This window comes from Coffea eugenioides, chromosome 3 (genome assembly GCF_003713205.1).
Source record: "Coffea eugenioides isolate CCC68of chromosome 3, Ceug_1.0, whole genome shotgun sequence".
Classification (NCBI taxonomy): domain Eukaryota; kingdom Viridiplantae; phylum Streptophyta; class Magnoliopsida; order Gentianales; family Rubiaceae; genus Coffea; species Coffea eugenioides.
In genome coordinates, this window is record NC_040037.1 from 41,428,957 (window position 1) to 41,452,891 (window position 23,935).

Below are 23,935 nucleotides of genomic sequence, written 5' to 3' on the forward strand. Positions count from 1 at the left end.
ATTACCAGCTATTTCCTTTGATGATGAAGACAAATCTACTTGGATAGAGATTCCTGATGATCTACTCATTCCTCAGGATACTGATTGCATACACCGCATTATTGATAGTACGTATCCTGATCTATTGGCTAATTATAATAATGCTTCATATCTTCGCAATAGAGCTATTCTTGCCCCGACCAATGATGTTGTTGATGAAGTAAATTCTGTTATTCTATCATCCATTCCTGGCCAATCTAGGATATACTTAAGTGCTGATAGAATCTGTCCCACCTCTGATTGCGGACTTGAGCAAGCTTCTTTATACCCGGTTGAGTTTTTGAATACACTTAAATTCTCTGGAATTCCAAATCATTCAATTGAGTTAAAGGTTGGAATTCCAATTATTCTGCTACGCAATATGAATCAGAGTCGGGGTCTGTGCAATGGTACACGGTTGATAATTACAAATCTGGGAGATAACATCATAGAAGCTGAAATGATTACAGGGTCAAGTATAGGGACAAGATTTTTCATTCACAGGATTGACATGACTCCTACGGATTCAAAATGGCCTTTTGTGATGATTCGACGTCAGTTTCCTATTAAGGTTTGTTTTGCTATGATAATAAATAAGAGTCAAGGCCAAACTTTTGATAACGTTGGAGTGTACTTGACAAAACCTGTATTTAGTCACGGCCAATTATACGTTGCTGCTTCTCGAGTAACCTCCCGTCAAGGATTGAAGTTTTTGATCAAGGATGATCGAAATCCGGAAAATCGTCGTACAAGAAATATTGTTTATCGAGACATATATGATAATTTACGCATTGGTATAGGTTAAATTCTAAAGCTTGATTTATAATTCATGCGTATGCAATTTTGTTTGTTTTTATTGATGCGCTTATTAATCATATATTGAAGTATTTAGTTTAGATACCTATATGCAATTATTTTATAAGTTGGTGAATTTTGGTAGCAGACACAAGTTCGTTACAATGAATTCAAGCCACAAGCTCTTGAATCAGTTGACTGTGGGATTTGATTCGAAGAAAATCAAGGTTAGAGTGACGCGCATGTGGGATGCCATTAACACAAATACTGGTGATGTGTTTGCTCTTGAAATGGTACTACTCGATGAAAATGTAAGTACCATCATTCATCCACCTATGACTGATTTGAGTTAAATTTGTTTATTTCATGACAATTTTTTCGTAATCTGTGATGTTTGACTTGTTTTAGGATAATCATATGGTGGCTATTGTACCAAAAAATTTGGTACAAAGGTTTCGACCACAACTACTTGAGGGGGATGTCTATATTTTGGAGAAATTTAGAGTGACACCAAGAAAACAATCTTGGAATGTTGTGCACAATGAGCATAATATTTATTTCACTTTATACAACTCTGGTGAAAAAGCTTGATGGTCGAATGAGTTCAATAAAATTTCACAAATTTGAATTCATCGATTTCAATGACCTCTCTTCACGATGTCAAGTTTTTACATTCTTATCAGGTATGACGTAATAAGTTAATAGGGTAAATACTACTTTTATAAATACTACTTTTAGTTTTATTCATTTGAAAGTAGTGATTCCTAGATAATTATATGTGTTATACTTATTTATTTATGTGTAATATAGATGTGGTGGGAAGACTTTCTAAAGTGGGACCGATCTATGAAGTTTCGAAGAGTAATGGAACTGTAAAAAAACGAGATATTGCAATTACCAATAAAAGGTATTTGCTGCTTTTTTTTTAATTTAGTCTGCTAAATAAATTAGTTATAATATGAAGATTAGCTCATATTCTTATTTGAACAATTATTTTTGAGTAATTTCTATTCAAGCATTAATTTTGAGTGCTTTATATTGAAGTGGTGAAAGCATTAATGTCACATTATGGGGAACAACATCGAATCAGTTCAATGATGAGACTATTTTGGTGTCTGATCAACCATTAGTGTTGGTGATCTCTTCAGTGACAGTTAAACAATTCAGAGGTAATGATATAAACATCAGTGAAACTCTCATAGTAAACATATTGTTATTTCTTTTCATTAGCATTCTTAATGGACCTCACGATTTGATGCTTACTCAGGTTCATACTATCTGTCATCAACAACTGCCACACGAGTATATATGAATCTAAATATTTCTGAAGTTGCAGATTATTTGAATTGGTAAAGCTATATATCTTTATTAAATGTTTATTTAATATTTTCATATATATTGTATATAAGTAATTAAGATAAAATTGTTATTAGCATTGATAGCACTGCTCCTCAAACTATTGAGGTTTTACATCCTCCAAAAACGCGAGAAGCTATACAGCAACTAATGTTCAAGAATCGAAAATTTTTATCAGAGATATATCAGATAATGGCCGGTGTTCAAACAGAGGTACAATTAAAGTTACAAGTTACAATTATAGCACATTAGTTTTCACAATTAAAAATATTAATTATTTAAATTGACTGCTTAAATTGGTCATTTCTCTAGGAATTGGTTTACACTTCCAAAGTGACAATTCTGAAAGTTGATTTCAATAGTCAACTGCACTACAAAGCATGTCCAAAATTTCAGAGAAAAGTGACATTAGAAGGATCTAATTTTGTGTGCAATGCTTGCAATCAAAATGTGGAGTATCCTAAATTGAGGTATGTTGTAGGTGTTAACATTTTTTATCATTTTAATTGCTACAATATCTACATAAATATAACTTTTAGAATATGTGTTTTTATACAGGTATATGTTAAAAGTCTTGGTAAGTGATGCAACCGGTAGTGCTTGGTTTGTTATATTTGATCAAGAGGCTGAAAGAATAATAGAACACAAACTTTCTTTTGTTCTTGAAGAATTTAACAAGGTAAACTTATATCTAATTTTTGAGAAGTTTTTAATAATAGTAGACAATCCGACACTTATCTTAGCCGTTGAATAGTATAACAAAAAAAAATCTATTATGCATTTCATTTTTAGGAAGGATTTAGCAATGAAATCATGTCATCAATTATAAATAAGATCACATGGAAACCTTTTGTGTTCCAAATCAAGTTGAACAATTACAATTTGGAACAAGGTAGTAATAGATTTACAGTGACTAGATGGTTCCACTGTGATTTCGAGAGGGAAACGAATTTCATGCTTTCACAGGTAATGTGCAATAAATTTATCTTATATTTCACATATTATATCTCACATAATATTTTGCCTTTAATTTTGATAAATCATTATCAGATTGGTGGAACCAACAACCAATACCAACCTGAAGTATTTTCTTCCCAGATCCCAATTAGTACACCAGATGATTCTAATCAACAGCATTTCAATACACTTCATATGAATAATTCATCAGAGGGTTCAACAAAAATCACAGAAGAAGGGAATCCTCATAAAAAGATTTGCATGAGAAGGTAGATTTAATATACTATTTTACTTTCTTAAATTATAATCTTTACGTATTATTATACATAACTTTGAATGCGATAAATCATTTATTTTTTTATACTTAGTTATCCTGTTTTCCTATCATGCAGTGATAATGAAAAATCAATAAATGCTGATTTGCACGAACAAATCGAGGAGAATGTTCAAACAGAAGAAAAATCAAAACAAGTTCCTGAAAAATAGAATATTATTTAATACTATTTACTGCACTTTTTTATTTATTTTCAAGTTTTTGAATGTTATGGTATTGTTGAATGTTATTTTTTTCATTTTTGAATCATTACTCACTGAATTAGATGTTCAAATTTATATTATAAAAATATTTTATATTACAATGCGCACATAGTAATATACTTAAGACAAGTTATAATAGATTATACATTAAATTTGTATTTTATATCGACATTTTTATAAAATTAACTAAATTTTTTTTTCGACGATTCCCGTTCAACGAACGGGTACAAAACTAGTTTATTAGTAATTTGATGGGGTCGAACTTATATTTGTTTTAGTTCTTCTTCCGATTTTAAATGTGGGACATCTCATTCAATCCTTCCCCTTAGAAATTTTATGTACTTGCAAAATTTGGTCATAACTATCCACTTAGTCGTACGCAGATTTTAGAGAATCCCACACAGAGATCAAACGAGATTTGTTTTGATACCTCCAAATCTACTAGATTGGTCCAATAACTTTTTAAATTGAAACTATGTGTTAATTCAAAATTATTAATAATTCATTGGACCGAAACTTATATTTCATTTTCTTTCTTCTTCCGATATCCGATGTGGATTATCTCAGTAGACATTCACTTGCATGAACACAAAAAACACGTTCCGGATAAGATTTTGGGATAAGATGGCTGAATGAAAGGGTGGTTGGTGGTAATAACTTCACTCGATGATTGGGGGTAGGTGGCAATAATTTCGGTTGCATGACCCCAAAGAACACAATTCCGAATGAGATATGGGATGAAAGGCTGGTGGTTCATAAACTTTGCGATGTACTCCTAGATAACATCGTACCTGATTTGTCTTGTCATCTTTAATAACTTTAAGGATAAAATACACTTTACTCCCATGTGATTTAATAATTTTTCTAAAGTTTTAAAAGTTATATTTAATCCTTTATAGTTTGAACTAAGTGTCAAATTGACTGAAATAATCATTTGTAACGAAATCCAATAAAATATAGAAAATACTCTTGTTTAAAAACTAAAATAGTTGAAATAACTAAAATATATAAACGTAATATGTATTACATTTTAACCCTCAATAGTTTTATATTTTACCACATAGCTCCCTTATAATTTAGTACTTACCATATAATCTCGTTATGATTTTCAAAACATAACCCCCTATTGGTAATTAATAATTTCAAGTTTACAAAGGAGTGTTTTTGACATTTCAGTTGACTCCATTATAAAATACAAATTCTGTTATTTTGATACTTTAATTCAAATTATGAAAGGGTTATATAGCTTTACAAACCTCAAGGAGTTTATGTGGAAAAGTACTAAACCACAGGAATAAAGTATATTTTACCCTAAATTGAATTATATGGCCATATAACCTGAAACATTAGGACTATTTATTCTACGGTATTGTCAATATAAACGAAGCCAATGAGTCTTTTGGCCAAACATGCTTCCTCCTTGAGATAAATTAGGGATGCATATTTTATGTCATTCTCTCCACTATATAGTTTTGAGCTTTGAAATTTCTCCAATTGATGGGTGGGTTTCAAATCCAAATCCACTCAAATCCCTCATCCAAACAGATCCTAAGAAAATCTTTCCTACTTCACCCATCGTTTTGTTATGGCATTTTTGCAGGTCAAATGATTGTACAAATATGGTCATACCTCAGGGAGGTAAATATAATTAACCCTTAATTTTAATATCCATTGATGAACGAAAAATAGTTTCATAAAAAAGACTAAACTTATTAAAGCAGGCAAATGGTCATTGTGGTTAATTTTATAACTTGGCAATCAGCTGAAGATCCGGTTACCAGATTGTCAATCTATTCGGCTCTATTTGTTAGACGGGAAAGTCATGCAAGAAAATGTGTCGTTCTATAATGGAAGTGAGATAATTGTACTCTCCAAGGGCCGTGTTCCGCATACCATCTGTTTAGAAATTCAAGTAGCTTTCATCACATTGGATGATGACAAACTGGATTGTTTTCATATTTGTGCATGTATATTTAAAGTAGTATTAAAAAACCTGTTGACATTTTTTTTGTTTTATGATATGCTAATTTAGAAAGCTTGAAGGGGACACCACACCAGATTTAGTTATTAATCCCTGTAGCTTTGGTTTTTGTACACTGACTCAAATTTTGAGACTTAAAAAACGAACAAAAATAGAAAAATTAAAGTCAGACATTAAGATTGTGTTAGAGGAAATACTAAAAGAGTAAATTTTATATATACGGACAGCGTATACTAATTGATGTTTCTTTAATTTTATTTTATGCTAATTTAGAAGGATAGGAAGGGAGACCACACCAGCTTTAGCAAATAATCCCTATAGCAGGTCCAGTAGTATTCTGGACTCCAAATGCACCGCGCCAAAACCCCTACTTTGCCTGATCTAGCAAGCAGTGATTTTAATGCTAGTGACTCTATGGTAATGGAAGACCAAAAAGTCTTCAATTACCACTCCAGAGAAAATTGGACACTTTTGTCTTGATTATTCACCAAGCCACAAAATCAAAGAAAAGGTATTCCTAACTTTCTCTGCACAACTCTCTCTCTCTCTCTCTCGACAGTTTTCTCAGACCCATCCTCACCGCCCTGCACTTGTAGGCTCTACTCCAACATAGGTTAATTATACTGGAGCCAAGCTAGAGATGGTTGAGTTTTCTTGTTCTCCTTCTTGTTTTTCTTTTTCCTTCTGATTTCGCTGGTTATTGACTGGATTCTATATGAGATGGTTGAGGGTTTCTGGATTTTTGGTTGATTTTCTGTCGTTCTGGTGGGATGCTATGGTGAATTGGAATTTTTGAGTAGCAATTGGCGGTGGGTTTTCCGATTTATACAAACTTGAACAAAACTTAGTTTGTTGAATTTCAATTGACATTTTGCTCATATTGAAATAACTAGATGGTTATGAATTTAAATTCTAACTCTGCAACTAGTTGTACTGGACATGACAAACTATAAATCACAAATTTGACCAGTAAATTAGTGTCAAAATTTGAGAGTTTTTAAATATTAAAATGATCTAATGATAAGGATAATCAAATCATAGTAAAAATCAAAATTTACACTTAAAAGTAAGTGTTGAATTAAAAGATTTTGTTGTGATAGGATTATCTAATGATAGCAATTCCATTGAAACAAGCAAGCAAAAAATGCAATTGATGATAAAGTAAACAGGTGAAACCCAATTATGTTAAAAAACAATTACAATGTAAATAAAAATTAGTTGCTTAATTTAAAAAAATAATTTAATTTAATGTGAAAATTTTTTATCCCACCTTATGTTTCCTCCGCCTCTGATGATAACAAATTCAAAAAGGACAAACTTGGCTCTTATTGTTATTCCAGTATAGCAATGTGAAAATTTTTTATCCCACCTTCTTTTTCTTAACCTCTTTTGACAAACTATTACTAAAATTTATTTCAAAAATATTATCCAAATCACACCTTTTGAGATAGTATTCCATTTTTGCTACTCATTCAGATCTTTTTTTCATCAGTTCTAAGAGTGTACAAAATTTAAGCCTTTTACCATTACTAAATTCCTTGTTTATCATGGCAACTCAAAAAATAATGTGCGTACCTTCACAAATAATTTTTTCCTCCCCTACTTGAATTTCTTTGCCTTCTTGACTTATGGCTCAATTATTGACGGAATCTTTTTCTCTAATCACTGCTTAACACAAATAATTTTGACAGGATTTTTTAGACCCCTGTCCAACTATGGTCAATTTTTCTTTTATTGTCAACAAATGATCCAGATAGTGGTCCAATTCTCTGATATTTGAGTATTCTATCACAAAATGGACAGGAACGACTCTAGGATCAATTTTGCTTGAATCAAGGGTTTTAATATTATTTGTTAGCACAAAAAATCATGTAGCAGAAGACATTATAAATTTTTAACGAATAGCAAGAATGCTTAAGATAGAAGGGATATATTTGTCCAAATAGTTCAAGAGGGGGGAGGGAGTGAAGTGCCTTTAAAAACAATTTAGGGGGGAAATTGTAACCGAATATATAGTTCATGAAGGCATTTTGCATTTAACTATTTTATGAGACAAAATACACTGACATATGCAAAAAATTCTAAACTGCAAGGAGTTTTAACTCAAAATTCATTACCATGAAAAGTCCAAACAGCAATGGATTTCCTACTGAAAATCCATTTATCATGATTTATTCAATAGCAGGCGATAACATATTTTACACTAGAACCACGCTTCCATTTATTTATGTTACAGCACGAACAATTTGCTAATTGTTCATTTAGATGCTAGCAGCATTTTAGCTTGGAGCTTCAGCATGATTCAGCAGCTACCAATACACCAATCCGTAAGCTGCCAGACAGATACAGCCAGGACAACATGGTTTGTCTGTGCAGGATTCCCCGGCGCGTACACAGCGGGGTTCCTGACCATCATGAACTCCAACGCCAAGCATTTTTATAATCTGTCCTCCAATTGGCAGCATTTTTCTCGATGTAGTTTTGACGGCATTGGTGGTTTCTGTAGCTTCTCCAGCTTCAACTTTTCCTAACACCACACCTGCAAAATAAATTGGGGAAAAAAAAATCTTAGTAGTACATTAGCTAGTATTGGACAAAATGCTCTTGTTATATGTGTGCGCGCGTGCGGGTGCATGATACTATTTCCTTCCTTTCATATTACTTGAAACGAAATAATTTGAATACTATATGAAATATGCTTAAAAAAATGGGCAAATTACATTTTAGCCCCCTGTGGTTTTCGAAAAAACCACATAACCCCCCCATCGTTCAAAAAGCTATACATAAACCCCCTGTGGTTTGGGTTGAACTGGCAAATAGACGGAAAGCATCCACCGTAACGATTCGTGGGCAAAACGCGCCTGTTCTTCTGGTAGCAGTAGGAAACATACACATATTACCCCTGACCAATTTGACGTACCCAATAAAGCCTAGATGGGTGCTCCTCATCTCTTTCCATCTTCCGAAATACTTTGTAGCTGACTTTGCACTGAATGTTGGTGAAGGAACCCAAGATAGAGAACGAAGGAAATCTGAAGGTGAGTTCTAACATCAAGGTGCAGTCTTTTCCTTTTCCTGAAATATGACTTGAATGGATTATTAATTTTTTTTCAATAAACTATAGATGTCATGCTCAAGCAGTGCTGGTGGAAGTACTGAAGATCTAAGGTACCAATACCTATTTTGTTCATGTGGGAGAAAAGCAGCGGTAAAAATTGTTGAATCTGACAAACCTTCAAAAGGAAAGCTATATTTTGTTTGTGCGACAAGAAGTTGTGAATTTTTCTCATGGTGCAATCCAACAAGGAGAATAAGACAAAATTACACTAGTGATTTGAATGTTACAAGGAGAGACATATTTAGTGGAGAGTCAAGTATTGATAGTTCAGAAGTGGAAGGCTTGCGCATGGATGGTGGTTTATATTTGAGGAAAATGAAAAACATTGAAGAAAGCTTAGGAGCCATGAAGATTTGCGTGGGTGCTTGTTTTGCTATATCTGTGCTATCATTTCTCATTTTGATGTTTAAGTGAAAATAATTCAGATGAATTGTGGCTCTAAAAGTGTTGTAAATCTGAACCTGTTGTGTTCAATGAATGAATGAATGAATCTGCTTTGGTAGTCAATTGATATAATAGGCAAACATGATTTCCAGTTGGTATGAACCTGCTTTGGTACTCACAGGCTGAACTTGGTACTCATCGAGACAGCATAGCCAAAAAGCACATACATGAGCTATCCAAAGTGGACATTTGCAATGGTTTAAAGCAAAAGAAAGTATCTCAATTAATTTAAGAGATAATTTCAGAAACCTCCCCTGAGAGTTGGACGGGTAACTAGTGTGTCAGAGAGTTGCCATAATCTCCTTAAACCCGCATGCGGGTTTAAAGAGTATTCGGATATTCTCATATGCACCTATGCAAATCGAACCAACCGGATATCTTATCCGTATCCCATTTTTTTAAATAAAAATCTTATAAATTTGAAAAATAAAATCAAATTTAGATGTATTAGGGTTTTAAAAATATTATATAAGTGATAAAAATTTTATAAATTGTAAAAATAAAATCAAATTTAAATAATTAAATGTTATATTTGCATAAGAAATAATACAATAATCATAATAATGATAATACAATAATATTGGTGTAATAAAACTGCCATTAATTTAAATATTTACTTATAATGCCCAAAGAGCCTAATTACCAATTTTTTCTTCTCGCGCTCAAATATAACATTAACCCGCATGCGAGCTAACCTTGAAATAGAAAAAACACAGAATCCCGCTTGCGGGTTTCAGTGTTATTATGCAGGCGGGATTTTAACCTGCTTGCTTGTAAACATGTACCACATTGCTCTGAAATTATCCCTTAATTTAACTACCATTATAGCTATGCGGCAAGAGTTCAAGTATAGACAAATAAGGAGCAGTAAAGGTTCATACTAAGTTCTAAAGCAAAAAAGCACACATCAAAAGCCAATTTCCAAGATGCCTCAAGCATGGAACCAAATTCTGAAGCATTGAACCAAGCATTGAACCAAATTCGTATGACTTACTTAACATGGGCTCACACCACTGAACTTTGGATTCATTTGACAATATAGCTATCCAGAAGTTCATAACCAATTTTTACAAAACAAAATAAGGTACATAAGTAGCTAATCATTAAGTCCAGCAGACACCAAGATTCAACAAAAAGTGTAGCAACAACATATTAACAGTAGACACCAAGATTCAACAGAAAGTGTAGCAACAACATATTAAAAAAAAGCATTTGCAGACAAATAACTTAATTGAATTACAAACACGTTTAGCCCTCTTAGTCCTCACATTCTAGAAACACGTTTAGCTTTCTTAGCCCTCAAATTTTCCAACACACTTGCAACTGTTGGTACAAGTTTTCTGACTCTAGTTGATCTTCTAGTATCCAAAATGGGTTCAACAGCAGAAGCAGTTCTTGTAGTATCCAAAACAGGTTCAACAGGTTCATCAGTTGGTCTTCTAGTTTCAAAAACTGGTTTAGCAGCAGAAGTTTCACAAGGCTGCATAAATAGATAGGTTTAAGTCAGTTAAATGCAGTAATTGCAGTAATAACCATCATCATTAATAGTACCTGTGACACTGAACCCTGTTGTGAGACAGATCCAATACTTGTATTTCCAGCATTTACAACATCTTCACCTGCATTTCCAGCATCACTAGCTCCAGCAGGCACCTATTTTAATGGTAACACATAAGGTAACAAATTAAGTACATATGACACTGATTACAAATTAACTACTACTTACCTTATAAAACTTGGACTTTGGATGGATTGGGAATTTACAAGTCCTAGAATTATGTCCTGGCCTAAAACACTTCTTACAGTGCACAACAAGTCCTTTTCTTGTAGATGTGGTGCCTCTAACTTCATCAGCTTCTCTTCTTCTCACTTTCTTGGGTCTTCCAGGTTGCTTTCTAATCTTTGGGGGATTCACCTTTTCAGCTCCTTTTGAATCCCAATAGTCTTCAGAGGGCATTGCAGCTATAGTGTAGTTATAGGTGCTCAAGTATGCTTCTTTGCTATAACAAGGATCAACATAGTGTTCAGGCTCTGATTTATCTCTTTGAATGGCAGCAATAGAATGTGAGCATGGAATCCCACTTAGTTGCCATGATCCACATGTGCATGTTCTACGACTTATATCAACAACATATACTCTAGTCCCACAATCCACTTCATACTCAGCATCCCGAGAATAATGAGCTATGCAGAACCTACTATTTAGCTTGTTCCTCTCAAGTCGTTCTTGTATGTTTGGACAAAGGTTCCCTTCATACTGTTGCATGCCTTCCCTTTTCACATTTAGCCTCTGCATGAGTTTTCTTCTTATCCACTCAAACATGGAGATGATTGTGAACTCTCTTGCTGGAAGTATGTAGGAATTAAATGACTCATTCAAATTATTAACAAGAATATCACTCTTGCATGAGGAGCTGAAATGTGACCTGGACCATAAATGTGCAGGAATCCTGTTTAACCAACCAGCTGCATTCATAGCTTCTCCCACCTTTGGATCAGCCCTTTCCAATTCAGCCATTGCTATCTTGAAGTCACGAATGTTCCCAGCAGACGCAGCTGCCCAAAAGTACTCCTTCAACTCCTTTCCCTTGAACTTCTGTTTGAAATTTTGATATATATGACGAAGGCAGTACCTATGCTCTGATTCAGGAAACACATCATCAATTGCACTGACTAATCCTTTTTGCCTATCAGATATGAATGTCCATGGAGCTCCATTTTCAGCACCAACTTCAATTTTCAAGTCCATCAAAAACCATTTCCATGAGTCATATCTCTCGGCTTCCACTACAGCCATTGCAATGGGAAACATGTTATCATTGCCATCCCTACCCATAGCTGTCAAAAGTTGTCCACCAAATGGACTTTTTAAAAAGCAGCCATCTAATCCAATTATTCGTCGACAACCAGCTAGAAACCCATTCTTCATTGCACTTAAACTCCAGTACATTCTTTCAAATATCCCAACCTCGTTCTCATCCAGTCTAGTCACTTGCAGGACAATATGGCTACCAGGATTCCGGATCAACAAGGTAGCAGCATAATCTCTGATGACATTATACTGTCTTATATCATCCCCTTGTAGTGCCTCTCTTGCCAATCTTTTAGCTCTATAAGCCTGTCTCATGCTTATGTCCACCATAATCTCTCTCCTCACAGTCTTGACAAATCCTTCAATAGAAGAACTTGGTTCATCTCTGAACCTGTCTAAATATTTTTTGCTCAAATATCTTGCATTTGCATGATGATTGCTGTATTCTCTTCCACACACATGCACTCCCTTTATTGATTTGATCTGAAAGGTGCTTTCATTTTGAATTGGGCTTGCCCGTATTTTCCAAGAACAACCCTTTTTGCACATGGCAATAACTTTTGCTCTTTCATTTTTTTTGTACTTCATGGTGTAGCCTTCCCTGACATTCCATTCCACAAGTGCTTCTCTAAAGGCCCGTAAGTTCTTAAATTTATCCCCAACTTTCAACTCAAAATCTGACTTTCTGAATTCAACTGCAGCATTAAAATCTCGACAACTATTACCTTTCCCATTTCTTTCATCATCTCCCCACATAGTGTCAAGCAGTTCTTCATCATCAATAGCAAATTCATTCCACTCTTCATTAGTTTTAGAACTCTCCCCTTCTTCAAATTTGTTCTTAGAAGAGCCTGGTGTTTGCAGATCCTCCATTGTATATGTCTGGTTCGCTATTGTTGGTTCTTCATCTGTGCCTTTTGCCTGCTGCTGATTTTCTATTTCATTAGCCTTTGCTCTGTTTGCAAAAATATCCTCATCTTCTGGTCCTTCTAATCCCTCTTTCAACCACTCAGGCTCTTCTAAACTATCAGATGTAGCATCACCGTACTCATCTTCATTTTCAGGCTGTTTTTCAACTTCATCTTGCTTTTCTACAGCTTTTTCACCTTTTTCCTTTGCTGAATTAGACTCTGATTTGCTGTGCTTTTTGTTTCCAGTTAGCTTGGTCTGTCTTCTCACTGACTTCTTGACTATCTGTTTCCCCTTTTTGTTTGCTAACTTTTTTGGGGTATCTTTATCAGATGCCACATTTTGTGCTCCACTATGTGGGGCATCAGTGGGGGCACTTTTACCATGACTTTTTACTCCAACTGAAGCAATTTCACTAGGCATTTCATCACGCAATTCAGCATATATGTTGATAACATCTACTCCTTCATGTGCAGTTAACATTAACTCTATTTCTTTATCTCCTTTAATTTCAGCTGCTCCAACATACAACCCACAATTTGGTATTTCAAAATATAGGTTCACATTCGAGGCATCACCATACCTACTATACAATTTACACAACATATCCCTGGACAATTTTCTTGTCTCACAATTTTTAAATATGGCTACATCGTTACCAGTATAGACAGTTTCTGGTTCCCATATGAATATACCACCGAAATGCAATTTTATAGTAATTCTTTTTGAAGTTGTCATTTTTTTCAAAGCCTGCATTAGAAATAGTGAAACACATGATAAGAAAAAAAAACACAATCTGATTAAGAAAAGGACATTTAATAGATTACACACTTCAATGAAAACACATGATTACAAAAAAATACAATCTGATTAAGAAAAGGACATATTGCATATCGCATACTTCCATGGACCACATGACGGCCAATAAGCCGACAAGCAAAAATTATTCAATGTCCAAATTGTCAAAACTTTATCAGCAGCCAAATCACTCTATATTATTGAAAATCAAGCCACCCACATTTGACCCAAATCTGACACTAATCAACAAATCTCAAACTAACAAAGTCGTATTCTACCCATGTTTAGTTGAAATTCCGGTGATTTTAGAACTCCCGAATGCAATTTTCTTTACCCTAATCTTAATGCATAAATTCAATTCTAGTCGATAAAATACTCTATGCTTAAATATGATAATACAGATTGTCCCAAAGCAGCAAAATTTTAAATTAATCAACGCTTAAGCAAAATAATCATTGATTTATTAACTTTCCAATGCCCGCTAGTTTCTGTTCAAAAACCATGCAAGTGCATCTTATATGCTAAAATGATGTCAAAAAACTTACCAGATGCAACAACAGCTTTCGTGATGCTCTTTCACAGCTACTTTTTGGTCTTCAATGGTAGATCTTTGTGGGTTAAATTTCTCTCCTTCATTCGGTGGTCATGTTTTTCTCTCCTTTTCTCACGACAAAGACAGAACAAGGAAGAATCTGACTCATCTGCTTCCTTTTTGTATTTATATTAGGGTAATTTGGACATTTTGCCCACGAATCGTTACGGTGGGTGCTTTCCGTCTATTTGCCAGTTCAACCCAAACCACAGGGGGTTTATGTATAGCTTTTTGAACGATGGGGGGGTTATGTGGTTTTTGCGAAAACCACAAGGGGCTAAAATGTAATTTGCCCTAAAAAAATAGAAAGACAAAGAAAGACTATTGTGTTAGTTATGCTTGTACATACGCACACACTCTTTTGCATGATACTATTTCATTGCTTTCATATTACCTGAAACGAAATAATTTGATTACTATATGAAATATGCTAAAAAAAGGAGAGAGAGAGAGAGAGAGGAACTATTGTGTTAATTATGAGTGTACGTAAATGATGAAACAATATCAGTATGAGAGACTAACTAGATGCAAGGAGCACAAGAACAAGGAAGAAAGACTGATTAAAAGCCATTTGCTGTGAGATTCTAAGTGCATACACTTTTGCACATATATGTGTATATATAGTGGTGAATGAAAGGATAGTTGTATCACCCCGGTCCATTGGACTGTCCCAATAAGTTTTTGATTTAAAAATATAGGTTTAAAATGATTAAATCAAAATTATTAGTAATCCAACATGCCAAAGCTCATATTTCATTTCAAATCAAAATTATAATAGTGGGATATCTCACTCCTCTAATTTTATAGAACTCCTAATAACTTTTTGGAGTTGAAGTCTCGGTTCAAAATAGTTAATTCAAAATCATAAATAATTCGACAAATTGGAACTTATATTTCATTTCTTTCTTCTTTTGACTTCCGATGTGGGATATCTCAATAGAGGGCACCAATTACACTTGCATGATCACAAAAATCATGTTCCGGATAAGACTTCCAGATAAGATGGTTGACTATAAGGGTACGTGGTACCAATAATTTCACTTGCAGGACCACGGTAGGCGGCAATGATTTCACTTGTATGGCCACAAAAAACACATTCCAAATAAGATTTCACTTGAAAGGGTAGTTCGTGGTGGACAACGGGTTCCTCCGACGGTTTTGCCCATTTTTAATTATGCGTAACTTTCTTTGTACATCGCATAACTTTTTTTCATATCGCATAACTTTAGAGCAAATTTTTGTAGACACCACACATGAATGAGAAATCGAGTTACAACTTGTGATTTTAACCACACAAATTTTTGAGATCAGATCATGACCATTAATCGTTTGACCGTCCCTGCCCCATTTCCAATTGGTAGTTCACAAGCCTTGTCAACACGGTTCCTGATTTGTTTTATCATGTTTAATGAATTTAATTACTAGGGATTTTTCCCGCGTGACGCGTGGCCACCGGGTATATGTTCTTTAAGATTTTTGTAATTTTTCTTGAGAGTATAAATATATTGTTGATAAGTACTATTTTTGTTTTTGTACTGATTTAGTAATTTTAGTTGTTTCATTCATACTTTTACGACCTATAAGCTATCATCATTTATTTTTTGTTAGTTTTTTTTTTATTAATAATATAACATTGGATTATGTTTACAGTTGAATGCTTGGCTTTTTTAGCTTATGTCTCCTGTACAATTGCGTCGTTGATCTAAGGTACGGAAAACTTAATCGGTAAACAGGTACTATTCAGTGTTTACTTTTTTTTTTTTTCTTACGGGCCCGATTAATCCCCTACGACCCGGGAGAGAAGGCCCCACTCCACACCATGTTTACTATTCAGTGTTTACATGTTAATAAAGAATGAGAGGAATATCAAAGACTACTGTTTACAAGAGGTGGCAAAACCTGAGGAATGGTAAGTGGAATTAGAATCCCTACACCATGCATGCTTAGGTATTCCCTTTGAGGAGGAACCTGGTTAAAGACAAGAAGACACGTTGAAAATTTGAATGGTGCATATAACATATAATATATACTAAAAGAATAATCCTCTTTTAACCTTTTTCACAAGTTGAGAAAATAGTAACCTGGCCCTTCCCCTTCCTTTTTTCATTATTATGAGAAGGAGGAGCAGGCGATGCTGATCTTAATGTGAAATCAGCGTTGGACCTTGTATAGTTTGGTCATTAATGGAGTCCAGAAGCAGTAGAAGTTGCAGCTTCTTGAAGCTGCGATGCAAGGGCGTCAACCTCAGATTTGTGCTTTTTTTTTTCCTTCGTCCGAAAGAACCATTTTTTTGAGCTTGTTTGAGTTGTTGAGGAGCAGGAGGCTGAAGAATTTATTTATTCTTCTTCTTTGGTATGCCTCCCTTTGTTTAGCCAGACGAATTTCTTTTTCTTGAGAGGATAATGCAGCATATTGTTCTCTTAGCTTCTTATTACATTATTTCTTTTTTTTTTTCCCCCACTTATCGCATCAAATTCACGAACATTAAATTTAGACAGGCTCATCTCACCAAATCGCGAAGGATTAGCAGAAAATACATGATGATGATGGTGGAAGAGAGCTAATAGAGTTTGTCTTTCAAAAAGCTCGGGGAAAACGCACCCTCATGAGGCAGAGTGAAAAGAATACACTGGCAGCAAAAAGAGATTGAAAACATTGGAAGTACAGTCATATCCCTGATTATAAATGGAAACCTCCATTCAAAGAGCATCTCTAAGGCTAATTTAGTAATTTGGATGTATGGATTACTGTATATTGATTAAAACATGCCATCTAATCTAACAAAAAAGTAAACTAGGCATGCATATTTTATGTCATTCTCCCTATTGTATAATTTCGAGCTTTGAAATTCCTACAATTGATGGGGATTTCAAATCCAAATTCAGTCAAATCCCTCATCCAAACAGATCCTAAGAAGATCTTTCCTACCCCGCTCATCATTTTGTTATGGTTTTTTCGCAGGTCAAATGATTATAGAAATATGGTCATACAACAATGAAATGGTATACCCTCGATCCTTATTTCTTAATGCTCTTGAGTAGAGGTGGCAAAATGAGTGACTTGGGCGGATTTAGGTTGGGTAAAATGGGTAATGGGTATAAGTGAGTCAACCCATTTATATCCATTTAATTAGATAGGTATAAATGGGTAAGTCAAAAAATGAATTAGGTAACCCAATTATCCATTTATAACCCATTTATTTTAACTTTCGTAAACTCATTTAAATTCATTTTTGCAAACTAAGTTATCAATTTATATCACCTTTTGCACCCATCATTAGTTTTAAATATTTACTTATAATGTTCAATAAGCCTAATTATCAATTTTTTTCTTATCCGTACTTTATGTCGCAAAATTACATGCTATTTAATAATTGAATAATAAGAATATAAAAATTTGAACTAAGTACTATAAAAGCTAACATAAAAACTTAATCCAAAAATTTTGAACCCCTAACATTTTTTTCATATATAAATTTAAATTTCATTTTGGAAAGATAGGACAAGAGGTTAAAAATCATCATAAATTGGTAATGTTGAAAAATGAGCAAGTTAACAAACTAAGAGAAAATAAAATGATAGGATAAAACCAACAAATAATGATAATAATGAAACTAAAGTGGTTAATATCATGACAAAATGAAAAATCTGAAAAAAAAATTAGGTGGGGGAAGAGAAGAGACTTGGGGAAAGACAATTCTAAATGGGTTAATTGGGTTTCATGGGTTACCCAATAATATCCATTTAATAAATGAGTATTTTTGGGTAACCCATTTAAATCCATATGCAAAACTTTAAGATATTCATACCCATTTATTCGTGGGCGGGTATGAGTAAATTTAATTAAATGGGTTGATTTGCCACCTATACTCTTGAGTTCCATACCTCCTTTTAGTTTCTTTCACATTGAACTTAATCAATAGGGGCAATAGTCAAGTAATTATAAAGTTTTAGATTTGACTGTCAAATTCTTCCTCTATGCATTTTTCTTAATTAGAGTCTCACTTGAAAAATTGAAGTACAAAAGTTTCAGATTTCCTGTCTGAAGTTGAAGCTGAGGAGTCAATTAAAAAGTACACCAGGCCCTCTTGAAAACTCCTTCAGGACGAAATGCTTATTGAAATATTTGGGATTAAGGATGGCCATGGAGAAAATTCATGTGCCCATACCCATTAACGCTGTTTTGAGAACATTTGTTGTTCTGGTTGTGTGTGTGGGAGATATAGTTTACGGTGTAATGGCACCTGCCGAACACAGATCCACTGCAATTGCTGGATTTCTTGTCCAGCAAAGTCCTCCTGCCGTTGAAGCTGCTTGTCAAACCTGATGTTGTCATGATCTATTTTTTGTATTGTGTAAATCTCTTATTGTGGATACAACATTTCTCCTCTAGATTTTTTCATTGTCAGCAACAGGTTGTTTCATTCTTAAAGTAACTTTGAGACAAAGTTGTCTTTTTCTTTTCTGTATTATTTTCTAAAATTCTTAAGTAATTTCACCATCAACAAGCACACAACAAAGCAGTAGCTGGCCTAACATTTGGACCCACTCTACCACTGTCTTCCCGTGTGTGCGCGCGCCCACACACACACATATATATATGAGCTTTTTTTGAGGTATAAGAGTTTTTAACGTGAAACGATATTTTCTTACCATAAATTAAACAAAGAGAATAAGAAGAAAAACTGCTGATCTTATGCTGAGTCACCCACAAAAGTTTTTACACCCAGAATGTTTAAGTGATATTTTTGAGTACTTTTCAAGAGCTCTTGAGGTTAGGTTCCCCCCCCCCCCCCCTCTCTCTCTCTCTCTCAAGATTCCTGTATCTTTAATTTTAATTAGTTAATAAAATAAAATTTATTTAAAAAATAAAAATGAAATGTTTTTGAGAGATGTATACCTTTAGATCAGAGACATACGTGAGTACTCCATTTTGATCCCCCATTAAGCCATTATCAAAAAGTAGTAATAAAGTATTACGAGTTGGAAAAAATTTAGTTTTGGTCCCTGATGTTTAGCTCCTTTGCAGTTTTAGTTTTTAAAATTTTGTTAAAAACAAATATGATTCTCAATGTTTAGCATATGTGTAGTTTTAGTCCGTAAAATTTTAGCAATAGTAAATCCGGTCCCCAATATTACAAATTGGAAGCATTATTTAGGACATTTGACGGATTTTTTCAAATATTGACGGAATCAGTCATGACAATCACATGTTTGTTGAATTAAATTTCTTAAAAAAGAAGCAAAATAACTACTAATCTTGAACAATAAGAATAACTTACATGATAGAACGTTAGTAACTAATTATTAAAGAATATATATGAAAAACTAAGTATTATGATTTGTTGATTAAAGGTAATAGGATTAGAATATGAAAATGGATTCTAGATCGATGAATTGAATGCTTCGAAACCTTAGTTAATTAATTTGGACATAAGCAATTAGTACTTATTATTGTTATTTAAAGTTAGCCACTATTTTGATTCTTTATTTTGAAATTTAATTTAATGGACACATGATTAGACATGACTACATTTTGTTAGTATTTGAGAAAAATTCTTCAAATGTTCTAAATCTGCTTTAAATTGGATACACTGGGTACCAGATTTGTTCTTATCAAAACTTTAAGGACTAAGACTATACATATACTAAACACTAACGGCCAAATTTACTTTTGCTAAAATTTTAAAGACTAAAACTGTACAGATATTAAACATTAAGGACTAAAACTGCATTTTCCTCAAAACTCGACTTCAAGAACATAATATAAAAAGTATTCTGGTTTTACTTTTTTTTTTAAAAAAAAATAAGAAACTGTATAAAGCAGCGATAAACGAAATAGGAAGGCCATATGTTTCACGAAGGTGTCCTTCGAAAAAATGCAATTTTCGTTTTCAACTGTAGTTTTCATATTGTATGTGGTACCATCAAGGTTTGTAAAATCGGGATCCCACGTCGAATCGATTTTAATTTCACAGAATCGGATAGTAGGATCGGATTGTAGAATCGTAAAATCCCACAAAAAACTCTTAAATTTTAACAATCGTAAGATCCAGATCGCAATTTTAACAACCTTGGGTACCATGCTAGGCAGATAAACCAAAAAGTAAATGGACAAGTAGAGAATAAAACATCAAAGCCCCACTGTCTCGTGTTTTTCGTCCCATCGCAATAATGACTTCATGAGTCTTTTCTACTCGCGAGGAGAAATTATCATGTTTATCTTCACGTGCTTCGCGAGGAGTAGAAGTTTTCTTGCCAAAGTAATTATGCTCCAAAGGTCAACAAATATGTCCTTTGATACATATTTTTTATGCTAACAAATTCATTCCAATCCATTTCGGAGAATTGGACCACTAAAGAAAAGGTTAGTCTGTTAAAAATGATTTGCATGTGGTGGATGGTGTAATTATATTTTGTATTTGGATTCTGTTAAAACTTTATTCAGTTCTTGCCAGTGTTACAAAATCACTTCGTTTTGTTGGTTGGATCAGAGTACAGTATCCATATGCTGTGACTTCTTTTCTAGTCTTAGCAAACCTACTCTGGACTATCAGGATTAGTGATTACCTTAGCTATGTGAGTGCCTATTGCAGTGCAGTTAATCCACAACAAAGCCAGACACATATAATCTGTTGCTTTCTTCAACTTTTGATAAATGCAAATTCTTGGTCGCTGTTTCTTATAGTTTTTCAAATTCACTCCCAAACTATATGTACCTTGTTGGCTTTTCTTGACCAGTCTTCAGTTGGCTATTCCAGAGTTCATCAGTCGATCAAGTCAGTGGATTATCGGACACAGTCCGTGATGGATATCCAAAAATTGTCATTTCGAAAGGAGAAATTGGTTAAAAGTTTTACCAATCAACTTGAAAACCATAAAATCTAAAAATTATTCGTTTTGGATATCCAAGTTTTTATAAATTTCTAAATATTACTATTAACCCCACAACTCTGTTTTTATATGTCGATAGAATACTCACGTATCGGAGAATTGGACCACTAAAGAAAAGGTTAGTCTTGGGATCCTCGATCATTTGTTGACAATGAAAGAAAAATTGACCCTGGTTGGACAGGGGTATGAAAAATCCTGTCAGATTATTTGTGTTAGACAATGATCAGAGAAAAAGATTCCGTCAATAATTGAGCCATAAGCCAAGAAGACCGAGAAATTCAAACAGGGGAGGAAAAAATTATTTGTGAAGGTGCGTAAATTATTTTTCAATTTTCCCTGATAAACAAGGAATTTGTTACTAGTAAAATATTTAAAATTTTGTACACTCTTAAAACTGATGAAGAAATAACTGAATTTTTTTTTTTCCAGAAACGATAGGAGTATGAAGAATTTTCTGGTTTCTCTAACCAGAAAATAACCCTAGGTACAACCGTAGGAATTTAATTATCCGGTTGCATTAAAGCTAGAAAAACCCAACCCTAATCAATAAACGCGCTAAGAGAGTTTATTTAAATTAGATCATGCGTTTTCCCAACATAAAGCCAATTATGGTGGTTGGCACTAATTATCAACTAAATGAACAATTACGGATTCAATTTAGTTAATGTGATAGTAGGCTATTAAATTAAATCAAATACCCGGCCGTTGATATTTAATTAATAAAATACCCATGAACAATTAATTCAGGAAACGCACGAATAGCAACAAATTAAAAGATATAATAAAAATTCGATTAGATCTCACAGATGCTATGGACCGCGCTCTCGCGTTAATCCCTAGGTAGAAGAGAAACCTAGCCGCTCCTCATCATATCAATATTGCGTGGGTTGATTGATTTCATCCACACAATTGCCAAAGAATTTATTGCCAAGGAATTAGAAAAGGTGAATTAATTGAAGAAACAGTAGAGAGAGCCCTGGCCTCCTCTTCGTATTGGAGCTGCAATTACAAAGCAAAAGCTCACGAAGAATTGTCCAGCGCAAGAGTTAAAAGTCAAAAGGAAAAGACGTCTCGCCTATTCTAATTGCCGTCCAAGAGAAAAAGGGCAAACAGCGTCTGACGGCTAGGGAAAAAGAAAACTAAAGCTAATCCCCCATTTTCACGTGAATCTGGCTTCTTATTCTCCTTGTAGCGCCGCCAGGAGAATTCCACTAGAAGCAAGGCTTTTGTCCAAGGGTTCCGATCGCACGCATCCGGTCCACGTAGACCGGGTTTCTTAATTTTTTTTTTTGACAAACGATACCAATTTTATATATATTAACACTTGAAATTACAAGAGTTAATTACAAAACGGGTTAACTACCCCCATATCTTTCCTAGCTAGTTTTGATAACCAAGATGGGAATGATCCCTCCCATTCAATTATCCTAACTGACTTAACTGCAAATTGAGCCAAAGCATGGCTACAAGTATTAGCAGTCCTGGGAATAAACAAAAACACACAACAGTCAAAGTTCTTCTTCAAGTCTTCAATGTCATCCAGGATCGTTTGCAACTTACAATCCTGTCTATTGCTTGAGTTGATTAGGCTTACCACACATTTGCAATCAGATTGGACCTCTATTGTAGTCCATCCTGCATTTTTGGTCATTTCCAACGCACTCCTTATTGCCATTGCTTCCTCGATTGCTGGTACTCCTCTCCTCCGTGTCACGATGCCTTTAGCTTTCACTATCTTTCCATGCCAATTCCGCGCAATGATCCCCAGGCCTGTCCGGACCATCTTAGCTGAGAGTACTGCATCCGTGTTTATCCTTATCACCCCTTCTTTAGGTGGTTCCCATTTCTGTTGTGATTGCCCATTCTCCTCGGCTGGTGTAGCTGGTCTTCCATTGGTTTCATTGCAAGCTTCATACTCAAGCCATTCACTGTGAGCTTTGTCGACAATCAGTTTTGCATTCCCCCTCTCAGCTTGGAAAGTCATTTTGTTTCTAGCCTTCCACACTTGCCATAAAATGCTAACCGTAAGCTGGATTCTGTCCAGGCCATGCGCCTCCTTTGCTGATTGCATCACAGCAACCCACCAGTTCCAAAAGTTGCCTTGTAGTTCAGCTATCCCATCCCATTTCACTGGAGCAAGTTTCCATACCACTTTGGCAGTTGGGCAAAAGAATAACATATGTTCAATGGTTTCAGCATTGTCACCACAGCAGGAACATATGTTACTTCCCTTTCCTATCCTCTTAAAAAGTGTTTCATTTGCAGGCAAGGCATTTTGTAGGCATCTCCATAGAAAGTGTTTTAGTTTCAGCTTGATATTCAAACTCCACAGCCTTTTCCATACCGTATGTTTCCTAATTTCCCAACTCGTCTCAGGTTCACGTGCCGTTTTGCTCCTCATGTTGGCAACTGTCCCTTTTGCGACAGCATAGCCAGTCTTTACTGTGTAACTTCCAGATTGGCTATACTGCGGATATCTTAATTGGGTAACTTCCAGACCGGGTTTCTTAATTGGGTATTCTGTTATTAGTCCCGCGGATCCGGCTTTTCCACACAGCTCCACGTTGTCTGGCGCGGGCACGCCAGATAATACCTGGTCTTCTGGAATTTTGCCTCACAAGGTCATTTTTAATGCCGACCATCTACAATTCACACAAATATCAAATATGAGTGAAATTCCAATTCTTAGCACCATGAGTAGCCAAAACTAGGGTAGAATAATAGT

General features: G+C 34.5%; 1 protein-coding gene across 1 annotated transcript; it reads right to left on the reverse strand.

Moving 5' to 3' along the window:
- Window positions 1-22,549: 22,549 nt before the first annotated feature.
- On the reverse strand, window positions 22,550-23,611 carry LOC113766645. The gene has a single exon (XM_027310816.1). It carries the CDS (start codon window positions 23,609-23,611, stop codon window positions 22,550-22,552), a length of 1,062 nt encoding a protein of 353 aa, XP_027166617.1.
- Between the last annotated feature and the right edge of the window lie 324 nt (window positions 23,612-23,935).